General features: G+C 47.3%; 1 protein-coding gene across 18 annotated transcripts in view; it reads right to left on the reverse strand.

Moving 5' to 3' along the window:
* Positions 1-13,486, reverse strand: part of EPB41 (erythrocyte membrane protein band 4.1) — an 88,297-nt gene that overhangs the window by 37,102 nt on the left and 37,709 nt on the right. For 17 of the 18 annotated variants that reach the window (XM_064524956.1, XM_064524955.1, XM_064524966.1 and 14 more), the window contains exons 2-7: positions 11,793-12,261; positions 9,293-9,523; positions 6,750-6,854; positions 3,535-3,577; positions 1,329-1,404; positions 364-582 (exon numbers count right to left, since the gene is read on the reverse strand). In XM_064524956.1, the coding sequence (XP_064381026.1) occupies positions 364-582; positions 1,329-1,404; positions 3,535-3,577; positions 6,750-6,854; positions 9,293-9,523; positions 11,793-12,254 (1,136 nt within the window). In that variant the 5' untranslated portion in view covers positions 12,255-12,261. The remainder of the gene's footprint in view (positions 1-363; positions 583-1,328; positions 1,405-3,534; positions 3,578-6,749; positions 6,855-9,292; positions 9,524-11,792; positions 12,262-13,486) is intronic. The other variant, XM_064524965.1, reaches the window with a different exon arrangement.

Genomic DNA, 13,486 nt, shown 5'->3' on the forward strand with positions numbered 1-13,486 from the left:
AACAAGCAAACCTTGCATTTTCCTACGAAATAAAACCCACTTTCGTGGCTGGATTGTTGAGAAACAGCACCTACCTAGGGCATTTGTTAAAAGATTATTGCAATAGTTCACATCTGCTTTCCAGAAATAGTTTCTTCTTCTAGCAGGAAAAAAGACTTCCAGGTTCTAGAAGGATTTTGTTATACCTTCCAAATATTAGAGCTTTTTAAAATAGCTGATTTCCTTTCGTAGCTGAAAATTCACATCTTACTGTTAATGCTCCTGGTGCCAATATAAATAATGGTGCAGCAAGAAATCAAAAGCACAGAACAGATTGGGAAAATACTAAAAACCCCATTATTCCAGTTGCTTCTTTCACTTTACCTGTACGTTTTATGAAGCTCCATAACCTTCTCCTCAAGCTCTTTAGTCTGGTTTGGGGCCAATTTAAATTCAGTGATATAATCTGCGCTGTGTAGTTCTGGATCATAGTCTCCCAGCTCGGACTGGACTGTGTAAGACCCCAGCAGAGCCAAAGTCGCAAAGGAACAAGGCAGCCGCCCCGTAATGATGTCTTGTCTAAGCTGAAGACACAAGTAATACCTTCAGGAAAAAGAGAAAAACACTGTTTATCAGAAGACGGGTGACCTTATGAAACGTGTTTCTAGGGTCAAACAAAATCTGTTCTTTACATCACTGGTGCAAGCAACATGATGCTGGTGTTGAACTTGAACTTGTGTTTTCACTTCTGGGGTAATATTCACACATTAGTGTGAAGGACAGGAGGACTTAAGGTCACCTCCGCTCTGGAAAGGGAGCACACTTATGATCAGAGGAGCCCTTTTTTAAAATAAAAGTGCACTTTCCTACACCAATACACACAGGCCAGGATTAGAAGTGACACCGCTTTGCGCACGTAGGCTTCAGTGAAAAGAGGGAGCAACCTCCACACATCCCCTGCAAAGAAAACCCCTCCGAAGAGTTGCTATATTTAGACAAATAGCTCCCTTGGAGCTCCCAAAAAGCAACCAACACACAGAGTGTGTTACGGAGTTATTCTTCTGCACGGAAAAAAGAAGAAAAAAAACACGGGTACAGCTGGAACAAGCACCTCTTAACAAACCAGAAGAGCCCAGTCAACCACAGTATGAACGCTAGAGCGGGCTTCAGAACAAAGCTTTTGAAGGCATTTGATCTCTGTGCTGAAGGATGGAAAACCACCCGAGTATTAACAATCTCTATTCAATCAAATATTCTATTCAGCCATCGGTTCTGGTGGTTTCCCGAAAGCGCCGGCTGCTTTGCTCGGCAAGCTTACTGTCTGTTAGCAAGATTAATAGGTAATTCACCTCGTTATATCCTCGGTCAGCTGGGCGGGATCTGGTGGATAAAACTTGACGTTGAAGGTAAAATCCCAGGGGCCTCCTGTAAAAACAAAGAAAAGTTTGGGAAAAATACACACAGGCACAACAGCTTCCTGCTAGTCGGGCTTTATAAAATGCTGCGAATATCCAGTATCTTCAAAACACGGCTGTCAGATCATAATACTGATTTTAATGCTGTGCCCTGACACAGCGAGCTTTGCCGGAGCAGAGGGTGTAAGACATGATTTCTTTCCTTTTACAGGAATTAAGATATAAGCACAAGAAGACAAAGTGGGACAGACTAATACACTTGCAAGACACCACAGCTCGTGGAAAACACAAAATTCATTTGCTAGCAGGCTACATTACTCACTGACTGGAAAAGAAAAGATTCATGGAGAGAGGTCAGCTGTGTGCGATAGGTTAATGAATTAGCATTTTATCACTCAAGACCCAATTTTCAAATTTCTCATAACAGCTGCGTTAATTTACTCAACAGCCCCACACACTGTGGTTGTGTGGTCGACCCGCAGCTTAAGCTCAGCACAGTCAGTCCCTGGAAGAAACACCAAGACAGGAAGAGCTTTGCAAGTCGAGACCTAAATGCTTTAATGACAGCATGTTACAGGCCTTGCAGAGCACTGCTACAGGCAATACCCGCACTCACATAATCGTATCTCGAAGTGCTGCTATTTGTTAGTACGGTTTGCCTCTGTCTAGATAAATACCATAGCTGAACTGGTAATTTGTGCACGCTGTTAAACGTGCATAAAGTGCAACCCTTCCTCACATCAGACAGTGAAAACTTTGCAGTGAAACTCGTACTTGAGAGCGTGGCTCTAAATCACCCACTGGTTTGGCATCAGACTCAGCAACGATGGGAACGTCTCCCTTCCTCCTCCTTTAAGGAGGACAGGGAAGCTCCTAAAAATCACTGAATCTGTGTTCAAACTGAAACCCCCCCTTCTCCCCTGAAAAAAATAATCACTTTTGCCTGCAGAAAACTGACAGATCCATTAAATGCTAAAACTTTAAACTTACAACCTCTTCTGCTGTGCCCCTTAACATTATAGGTGGGAATAACATTTAATTCAGAAAGATAAGACATCCTTGCACTTAACTTGCTAAGAGATTTATCAAAACCTCAGACAGGGAGGAAGGGGAAGAAGCACACATGGATTTACCTCTTATGCAACACCGCAACCGGGATAAAACACGAGCCAGGTTGTTTTCATTGTGTACAGTTCAAAACAAGCTATTCTAAGGAAATATTTTAGGTAACAGCGGTTGCCCGTGCGTTGCAAGGAGCGTGCAGAGCCTGATGCCTTTACATCAACAAGCACTCTTCCAGTAAACTCAAATAATTTGCCATTTTAACCGTCTCACTGGCCCAATTCTTTAGACTTATCTACTGAACGGTACCTGCATCGCCTTGCAGCTGGTAAGAGCAGGAGCTTTTCCTACCCCGTAACCCTGCGGCATTTCCCCCCTCCTGGGCAAAGCGCTAGTATGTAACTTAATGATACGCTTAATTCTGCACCCCCCTGCCATAAGCATACCTAAAACTGCATTTTTCTGTCCAAGCAGTCAGACTTTAGGCTTTTTCCTCGGGGAAAATAAAAGCCTCTAAAATACTCGACGCTGCCCTCGTCATGAATCGCTTCAGTGCTAACAGAACTTAAAACACAATTTCCTAAAGCGGCCGGTGTTTGTCCTGATACTGCCTGAGCCATTTATTTATCGTTCCCATCCTGCTTGGACTCCTGAACGGCACAAGAGTCCATAAAACCTTGCTTCAGTACGTAACCTCAGGTTTTCCCAATCTCCGTTTGGATTTAACTGGTTCCCTCTGACACCTATTTTCCCATGCTACAACAGGGAGCAGATCTCTTATTTCAGGGTCTATAGGGTAGAAGGGAGAGCATGGATTTGCATAGGGGGAACACGCTGCAAATTATGTTTTGCTGCAAGGAAACACCACTGTTTTTCCTAAATCTAGAGCATCACTGCATGTTTAAAAAAAAAAAGAGGATGCAGAGACTGCTTGAACTCGTGCTGATCCCTGCCAGATCCCTGGCTTGAACTCTCCCTGATCCTCGGGCCCTCTGGCTTGCACGCCAAGGCTATATATATTTAGGGAAGGAGAGGGGGAAAGCCACACGCACCAGCAGGATAAATGTGCTCTACTTACCATGAACCTGCTTTTTTATTTCTTTGGCAGGATCCAGCCACGTCTGGAAGAGGATAAAAACATTCACAGTTTAGCAGACGTTACAGAAACACCACGGCAAACGGCAATTCGCTAAAAATACAGCGGGAACGCTACGTTTGACACTAACGCGGCCATGGAAACCGAAGACACGGTGCATTTTTCAAACTTTTACTCCAATCTGCGATCTCAGTGTGTGAATCTCCAATCTTCCATCTACAAGGTATTGTAGGAATGAAGAACGGGAGCATGTTTTTACCCAGACTTTCTCCCTCCAGCTGATCCAAATATCACCCTACACCACATGCATACTCTTTACAGAGAAAAATTCAAATGAATGACTTTATGCTGGCTCCTAACATTAAAGCAATAGTTTCCAAGGGAAGCAACCTGTACACAGCGTGTTCTGCACTGTCAGATCCCATTTTCACTATTATTAAAAAAAAGCAACGTCTCAGAAAGGGCTGAGCTCGGAGGGCACTTGTGCAACATAAAGCATTTCTCAAAAACCTCTAAAAACAGAAGAAAAACATGTTTGCATCTGTTTTATGCATCCAGTCTCCACACTCACACCGCTCAGAACCAAGATCACCAGGACTTTCTGTTAATAGCTATGTTTTTAAGGACCTAATCACCAAGATAAAAGTGAAAACACTCCGCAGCTGGGGAACGCTGGATTCTTTTACAGGAGCGAGACCCAAACTTAGTCTCTTTTAAGCATGACTCAAGTTTCCAGTAATTACCTCAGCTACGGATTTAGAAAGCTCTCCTTTTTTCCCCCCGCGGTAATTTGGGGTTGTGTGGGATGGCGGTGCAGCATAAACATCAAAACCCCATCGCTGTTTTTGCCAGCACTGTCATTACACCTCTCGACGTGCAACGTCGGGGGACAGCAACAATTGCATTAAATCTTTTTAGACGCTTGCCCCTCTAACCTATAAAACTGGTGATATGAAACCCATGAAAAAGCTAGGCATGCCGATCCTGCACCTTTTTTCCTTTTAGGGCCACGGTTTTTGAGCAGAGCGTCTCTACGCGAGTGCTGACGCCGCGACCGCTCGGCAGAGCGGCGAGAGAGGCCGGTTTCGGCGCGCCCGGCCGCCCCGGGTGCAGTCACGCGTTCGCGGCACCCATCCTGCCGCCTAATCCGGGGGACAATGACGAGTGCAGGAATTAATGAGACTTTTATCCACCGCCGTGACACGAACCGGTAGGAACAATCCTCCCTTTGAGCCCGGCACGAACGGCAAAGCCCTTCGGTGCTAAGCAGCTGCTCTAGCCGCTGTCACCCTCTGCTATTCCCAGGTGGTAAAAAAGCCCATGCTCAGGAAGGTTTATTTCCTAAAAAGGTGGAAAAACCTGGATATAAGCTTTCCCCGTGCGTGAATGCACACGCGCATCTCGCAACCCGGCTCTGCATCGCCGTGGGCGAAGCGCACAAGCTCTTCCCTTGATTTCCCATTAAGATCATTTCTCCCAGTGAATCAGTAACTAAGTCGGTGTCGGTTCGTTTTTGAAGTTCAAGCAGGAGAGAGATGGCATTCGAGATTTAGAAGTTCAATGAAACGTAACCAGAAGGATTAAAAAAAGGTAGACTTCCCCCATCAGAACAAAACAGAGACTTCAAAGAAGAGCAGTTTACTGTGGAATTAAACCCTTGCGCAGCAGCTCTGCCTTCCCTGGCTCTGAGACCCAAATCCAACCAAAATACCTATCCTCACTCACTCCGGTTCGAAAGCTGTACCGACTCCCAGCTCGCACCAAGCAGGTGAAGGAAGGGCACCTTTCTGCTCGCAGAAAATCAGCATGCTCCCGTGCCCGACGCCAGCAAGGTTGCTGCAATCCAAAACGAGCAGCAGACCCAAGGACGCGCTTGGGCGAGACCAGCAGAAACAATAAAAAACCCAAGACAGAGCCTCGCCTGCCACAAATAGCACAGATTTATTTAGCTGTGTATTGAAAATCCATGCTTTCAAGTATTAAGTCTTTTAACAATAAATACTTCTTTCAGCCGTAGTAACCTGGCCCATAAGTGACTGCTGTATGCGAAACATGGGAACAGGCACGACGTGGACCGACGTAACTGGTCTAAAGGACGTTTAAGCAGGGCCTTGATTTCAATTCAGCATACTTGGGGCTGGCTTTGTTACACAGTGCTGCAGTAATTGCCTACCAGGAACCGAGTTAAAGCATAACCAAGGGTTTAAAAGATAAGATACTGCTTGAGTCTACGCAAAGACCTCAAAGCAAAACCATACCAAGAAGAGTTTCAGTATGAAAAGTTGCATGTGTCCTTTCGCAGGGCAAAACCTCAATCCAACCCCCAAATCTCAGGCCAGGAGCCCTCACAGGTCATCACCGAATGCCGATCCGCAGCCGGCAGAAGCCGAACGGGCGCCGGGAGCCGGCAGTCGCTCCCAGCTCCCTCGCTGCGCTTGTGCAGCTGAACGTTTTGAGTCTTGCTCCAGTCCCACACCAGAGAATAACCTTGTCCAGACAACAAGCTGAAGCCGTCGTTATTAAGAATGGTGACATTTGCCTACGCTGTACTGGAGGGGGAGGCTACCAAGAGGAAAATAAATCCAGCCTGAATTCAAAGTCTGGGATTTGTTACACAAGTCGGGCGGAAGAGGAGTCACGAGGCAGAGGCAGAAGAGAAGGTGAAGCCAAGGCTCTTCGGAGACCACGATGTGCATTTGCTTATGCCTTAAATTAATATCTTAGATGTGTATAATGACTCCTCTGTCACTGACTCCCAAAGCAGAGCAGTTTTTCTCCTGCTGACTGCTCAGCCTCGTGCCTTCGGCAAGCACCAACTACAGCACTGCGAAGACTTTTTGCAATGGGCCTACGTTCAGGTCCTCCTCCCTTAGTTTAGAAGTAGCTGACTTGCTCTTTAAACCTCAATACAAAAAAACTGCTCCTTTTCTCGAGTGAGAAAAGCCTTATCTTGCGTCCTATTTAATCCTTACAACTTAATGGCATCATTTTGCAGTAAACTACTATAATCGATTTTCTCCAGGTGAAGATCCAAGTTCATGTACCTCACTTACTTAAATCCACACTCCCGTAGTCACTTATGCACAATTTCACTACCTCCATGACACCCATTAGTCCCTTCTTGGGGAGGGGGGCACCAAAAGTAGCTTTTAAGATGACGCCCTCGGGTGCAGAACACGATACAAGCAACTTCTTACCCTGCAGGTCGGCGTGTCCCATACGGCCAAGCCAAAGTAGTCTTCTTCCAGGAGATTGAGGTGGTCACAGACTTTTTTAAGTAGATCCTGCCCTTTGGCATGTTTCTGCAAACACACAAAAGAAATTTCATGGGACGGGCTGCTTTTTGCCTGCCCTCTTTCCCAGGGGTGGGGGGAAAGGAGAAAGGGAACGAACCAAAACCACACCGCACACTACCAAGAAAGGGGAAAAGTCCTGACTAGCTCAAAATTTCAGCTCAGATCTCCTGGCAGTCTCCAGGCAAGCGCTCCTCAGAGAAATGAGCATCGGCACAAGATTTGAACCGGACAGACCAGCACAACAGCAGCAGGGCTCCCTGCTCCCTCCGGCTCCCCGTCTGACGCCCGCTGAAGCCGTGCTGCTCTTCATGCAACTCAGAAAACACAACTAGAGCATCTGTAGTTTGCTCCGTCTCAAAGTGCTTCTGCTGCCCCGGCTGCTCCTGGCACCAGGCTCTCCGACCGCCTGGCGTGGATCAGAAGATGGCCAACGTGGGCGATGGAAGTGCTACCACAACCCACCGTGCCCGTCACTGCGCTTCAGGGGCCGCCCGGCTCAGTACTTTCATGGAAGAAACAGCGGCTCGGAACAAAGGACTGGCTTTTCTGTAACCTTTTCCTCAATTTGATGAAATCCGGCTTCTCCGGTTCTGCCTCCTGCCCTGACTGGTGCTCAGAGCACCGCTTCTTGCCTCCAGCTATACTCTTTGAGCATTTCTACCTCCTGCTTTTTTTCCAAAATCCCGCAGAAGCGAACCGAATGAATTGGCCGTAGGAACAGACACCCTTTTAGTCCAAAGCACGAAGGAAAACGTCCCCAAGGCACAAAACTATGGTAACCAAAAGCAGCTCATGCCATTGGAGACTTGGGTAAGGAGCGAGTGCAGTTCCACTGACACAAAAATAAGCTTTGCTAATGCGTTGCTTGTGCCTGCATCTCTCCTTTTAGCGGTATTTGGGTGGCAAAGGATCAAAGATCCCATGGCCTTGCTTTATTCCAGTCCTTCAGCAGTGAGGTTTGAGCACACGTATTGCGATCCTACACTTAACTCACTGCACGCATTACCCTGGGGTATTTCTCAAGGAATTGGACCTTAAAAACATGTAGGAATCAACAACCTTCTGGGGCTGTCAGCTAGAAAGGTGGTCTGAAAGGGTTTATTCTTCTTGAATAATTTGTCTTTGCCCACACCTTTGCAATTCCTTCCCAATTAAGCCTTAACAAATTACGATCGCACCTCCAGCAAGCTGAACAAGGCAGGGCTGGATCAGTGCTCGAGAGGGAGCAAGAGCAGGTCCTGGAGACCTGCAAGCCCTGCTCCACCCCGAACCACTGCTGTCCACAACGCCACCAGCTCGCCCATGACTGATGTCCTTCAAGCGTAGCATCACCTAAAGGTATTACTGCAGCGCGTATAGATCAGCGGCTGGCAAATGCATCTGCACAGCCACAGCAAACCGACCCCGGCCGCAGCTCCGACAGCCGGAGGTGCTGCCCCACCAGTTGTGGGGACAACAGTTCTCTTTCGGGGGCCGCGACCGAAATCCCCAGCCGACGGCCGGGCTCCCGCGGCTGCAGGTCAGGATTGCGGGATTGATCCCGGGCGTAATGCTCCGAGCTGATCCCGGGCAGTAACAATAGCAACGCTGTTACACAAACTCCCCGCGCTGACCTACTTGCCCAGGATCACCCAAGGTTACTCCTCTAAGGAGCCCAGAACGCCGCAGCCCAGATACCCGCTCGCGGCCTGCTTAGTTAGTGGGACACAGGGAAAAAAAACGAGCCGATGAAGCATGCTCCAACGGACCAGATTATTAATATTCTGGGCAAGTACTTCCATCCTGAAATAACGATTTCTGCTGGCTTTTTACTGCCCTGACAGCAAGACAGTCCTGTGAGGGAATGCGCCAAGTAAAGCAGAAGGAAAGGTCTCAGATCAAGAGTTTTGCAGTGTGGTTAAGTCAACATAATGATTTTAAATTGTTTACTGCAAATATATTTAACTACCAGCTAAACACAGCTCTTTTTAACATCCAAGCCACAGGAGCTACGTTAGCCAGGAACCTGAAAGGCTAAGGTACCTTGGGTGAAGAGAAAACACAACTCAACCTGGCAGCGTGTTTTATTCAAATGAAAGGGGCAGAAGACATTTAGACAATCTCAGACATAAAAAATTAAGTTCTACTCTGGGGTAAAAGTGAGAGAGAAGATCAACAACAAGTGACATCATATTTTTTAAAGTTCCCCCCAGCCTTACGCAGCGAGGTACCCTGGAAATTGCAGAGCAATAATAAAGGGACGTCCCTAGGCACCGGAGGTTTTTACAACACGCTAAGTTATTATGGCTTACAGCAAGATTGCGCTGCAGTAAAGCCGGTCGTGTAATTCACTGGGAGCAAATCAGCCCCCTCCTAAGCAGTGTTTGTGGTACATAGTTTTTCAAGGGAAAGAGAGGGGGGAGGGAAAAGAGGAGAAAAAAGAAGCAAACCCCAAATGTACTTACATCCATGGAACACTCAAAAATGGTGTCATCCAGCAAGACAACTTTGCAGTACATGTTTCTGTGTCTTTTTACTGCCCTCTGGGTAGCTTTCGAATCCTTGTCTGCTTTTGTCTCGGGAGTCTCCTTCCTCGGCTCTGCCTTGGAGCACTCCTCCTCCGCTCCACCTTCTTCCTTGCCCTCGAGGTCTCTGCTGTCCGGGTCCTGGTCGTCCCTCCTGTCCTCCTGAGCAGGCTGAAACCCCCAGCACATCCACGTTGGCATTTAGATGTGTCAAACAAAGAACCATCACGTGAAACGAGCATTGCACGGGAGTGCTGGAGGGCTGGGATCCTGCCCCGAACACTGGTTGCCTGGCCTAAAAGTGTCACCTGGGACCCGGAACAGCTGCTCAGGTGACACTGATTGATGTTAATTTTGAAGGCTAACAGCCCTTCAAGTCATTCTCAACCGCTTATTTAATAAAGGATGTAAGAAAACAGAAAACAGGGTTGATTAGGGAAATTAGGGTTGATTAGATATGCAAATCTTCACCGTCTTAATGACGGCGCATAGCGAGAGGCTTCTCTCCTAGGCAAGAGCCCAGCAAATCAGCCACAAAACCAACTGCAGCGTGCTCCTGAGCTTCCACCGTCACCCGGGAAGACTTGCTTTGATCCAGTACACCGCAATTTGGTATGGTAACGCATATTAAAAGGGAATTTGGTGTCGAGGTTTCATGGCCATCTGAGCTGACCTAACAGTTCCCTTCCACCAGAAAGGGAAGGTGCTCTTCATACACCCCGTGGCCTCTCCCCGTTGCCCACTGAAGCATTTTAGGAGCCACTTTAATTCACCAAAACGGCAGAAAGAGATGCAGTTTGGGGGCGGAAGGAGGAAGGAAGGGGGAGCAAAGCCCTGTCTTTTCAGCCTGCGGTGAGCTTAATTCACCCCATCGCATCTCATGAAATCACCCTCGGGCACAACTGCACGGAGGCAGCGCCGGCTCCAGCATTTAAAAACTAAATAATGTCCCCAAGCTGCTGACCTATGTTCCAGCAGGGCCGGGATAATGGGCAGCAGAGAATCGGTCAAAGCTCGTAATGCTGGTGGTCAGCAGTTATCACACAGGCAGCGCCCACAAACGCTTTCACAGCAGAAATATCTGCCGAGTGTCACAGTTCAAAAAGCCACCAGCGTCAGTCTAAAATAAGAGCTAAAAACAACAAGTGCGTCGTCTGAAATGAATAGGACGCGCTGAAGGAAGGTTGCGGGGTTTCGCTCCGTGCGTAGTCACACGCGCTCAGAACAGGTAAATCCAATTTAAATAGGGAAAAATCCACTCCCTCCCTCTCAGAGACACAACTTCTGGGCTTAAATTACATGAAAATTTCCAATTCTTTCCCATTCTGCTAATCCCAAGCCTCCCAGGTACAAAGAACTAGCAGAAATCATCCCATGTTTTTCAGAGGCTCAGAAATTTGGGAAAAGAAAGAAAAAGAAGTTACCTACTGCCTTCTTTATAACTTTGTAATTTTTAGGAGGTAGATTTATAAATACTGCCTGCAGTTGGCAATGCTCTACCTTTTAAGGTATTTCTCCAACAGTCAGATAAAGCCTAGAGATTACTGACATGTAACACCTCTCTGGAGACCCTTCAAAACGTTAGAGCAGCCTGGGAAGTAATCCAGACTTTACCCCTGCCTTGCTAGGACTCCAAAAACACATACAGGTTGCTTAGGAGAAGTGGCAGGGGCCTTTCTCAAACTATGGGCAGCCACACTATTACTCAACACCCGCCGAGGAGAGGCCATCCAAAAATCCCCAAAGAAGAAAAACATGCTTTAATAACTAGCTGCTACTTTGTGCATGTCTCACTGTGGATATCTGCCTCAGTTTCTACCACGCATTAAAATTTTTTAAACTTGCGTGAAAAACAATCCTTACTGTAAAGACTGCAAGTCAGAAAGCTCCTAGGAGCCTACAAACTGCAGAGAAATCCAATGCACAAGCAAAGAATATCTGTATTCGGCAACAGCCCGGACTGAACACACGTCCAAGCCTTGACCTGCTACGTTCACACGCCTTGAAGTTCAAGGAACCCTTTTCCAAATTCACTTTCTTTAGGAATTCCCATTCCACACCACTGCCCTGTCCTTATCCTGTACACATCAAGGATATCCAAATGAAAACTAAAGCAGCTGCCCCGTTGTGAATTACGAATTCAAATCTTGGTTCTGATGTGAATTCCCATGCCTCAGCAGAGCATTGTTAAAAGTCAGTACTGGACAATTTACATTCTGCTTTGAACTATTATGAGAATTTCAGGGGGAAGTACTTTGCTGTATGGTCTGATACAGGAAAGCAAGAGTGGAACGTACACTAAGCAGCACAGCTTTCGTAAAGATATTCAGAGTTGACAAGAGCCTTTTCAGCATCTCAAGGGTTTTTGCTTTTAGAGTTATGATTAAATGACACATTTGCATGAATGGAAGGGAACATGCCAAAGAGAGCAGGGGTTTACCTGCGTTTCCGCACTGCTTAACGAATGGAGATCTAGCGACGGATCGGTTTTGAGCTCAGGCTCGGGAGCTGCAATTGGGGCCTTCACCAGGATCTCTTCGTCAGGACTGGCTCCTAATCCAGGCTCTTTCTGCTCACCTTCTCCCTCCTTAGGGCCATCGGCGTCTTTGTCCTCTTCAGAAACCTGAGACTTGGGCCTCCTGAGAAAGGATGAAAACAGGCGGGACAGGCCCCGGCCCTCCGAGGTGCGGCGCTCCTTCTTGCCCTGCTCCTCGTGCGTGGGTGTATCGCCGTTGGAGGCCTTCTGCTTCTGCCCCGATGGGGTCTGCTCCTCCGACGCCTGCTGAGCCGCTTCCTCCGAAGAAGCCTCTTGCTGCTGTGTTTCAGCAGCTCCCTCCTCCTCCTTCGCTTGCTGCTGCTCCGGATTCTCGGCGTCCGCCGCTAAACTCTTCTCTGTTGTCATGATGAGGCTGTAACAGAGGTGCAAAACATGTCAGACAAGGCTTCTCCCAATATTTACGTGTGCATTAAGCTACTCAAACCAAGCACTTATGCACCATGTTCCCCAGTCACGCCACCCTGTCCTGCTGACTCCAGCCTACAAAGCAATCAAGAGTGAACAAATCATCCATTTTGCTAAGGTTTTGTTTGCTTTGAAAGAAACATCTCGATCCATCTCTGCTCATACGTCTTCCACCATCTGGATGACACCGGCTCCAAACTGCTCAACATGCTGGCACCTGAGTGCTGCAAGCCCTCCGTCCTTCCAGCGCGGCTCTTCAAACCACGGATGGACGTGCAGCTCTTCCCTTAGGGAAATCACAAGTGAGGAAGGATATCTACGCCCGGACAAGAGCAAATGGTTAAAGAATGGAAGCGAGATTAGGCAAAGGGGAAGAGATGGCCGGTGGTCTGGCAGCACAGAGTTGTTCGAGGGCCTCTCCTCCTCCAGGTCCCTCTTCCCCGCTCGCAGGGCTGGGGAAGTGGAGCAGATGAGGACAGGCACCTGATTAAACAACCGTCCTCATAACATGTCACGCAAAAATCCCACGCGGCCTACAGTGGTCTGAAGCATTGTATCATCCTTCTCCACACCTGGGTCTGGAAGGAATAGTCCACTGCTCAAGACAAAACTAATACAGCTGACAAGATTCACTATTAGGTCAAAAATTTCAAGAGCACCAACAAGTTTGAACATCTGCTCACTTCCAAATGTCCCTGAGGCAGCCGCAGAAACTCACAATGAATTAAAAGGGGGAATATCTAAACGCCATAAACCAACTACACTGCTCAGGATGCTGCTACTCGTAAATGCTCCTCAATCACGTCAACACAAGATAGGTCCCGTGAAGCTGCGCAGGCTGAGGGATTCACGAGATCTTTGCATTGCACAGCCAAACATGCAAAAAAGATTTAAACGAAAAGGCTTTCCAAATGATCACCACAATGGAGAGCAGATTTCTTCAGGGTCCATTTTATTAAGCTGATGCAATGTGCATTTCAACTTCAGCCTGGATTGTTGACACAAAATGATGGAAATCACGTGAGTAGGATATCTATTTAAGGTATAAAAAGGACCCCAAATAATCACGCTTTAGAGAGGATAGAACTAATCTTTGTGCATTGCATCACATACATTTGCAGTAATAAATTGCCACTGCTTACAGAGAGCAAATAGCATGTAATCCAATATGC

This window comes from Dromaius novaehollandiae, chromosome 23 (genome assembly GCF_036370855.1).
Source record: "Dromaius novaehollandiae isolate bDroNov1 chromosome 23, bDroNov1.hap1, whole genome shotgun sequence".
Taxonomy (NCBI): domain Eukaryota; kingdom Metazoa; phylum Chordata; class Aves; order Casuariiformes; family Dromaiidae; genus Dromaius; species Dromaius novaehollandiae.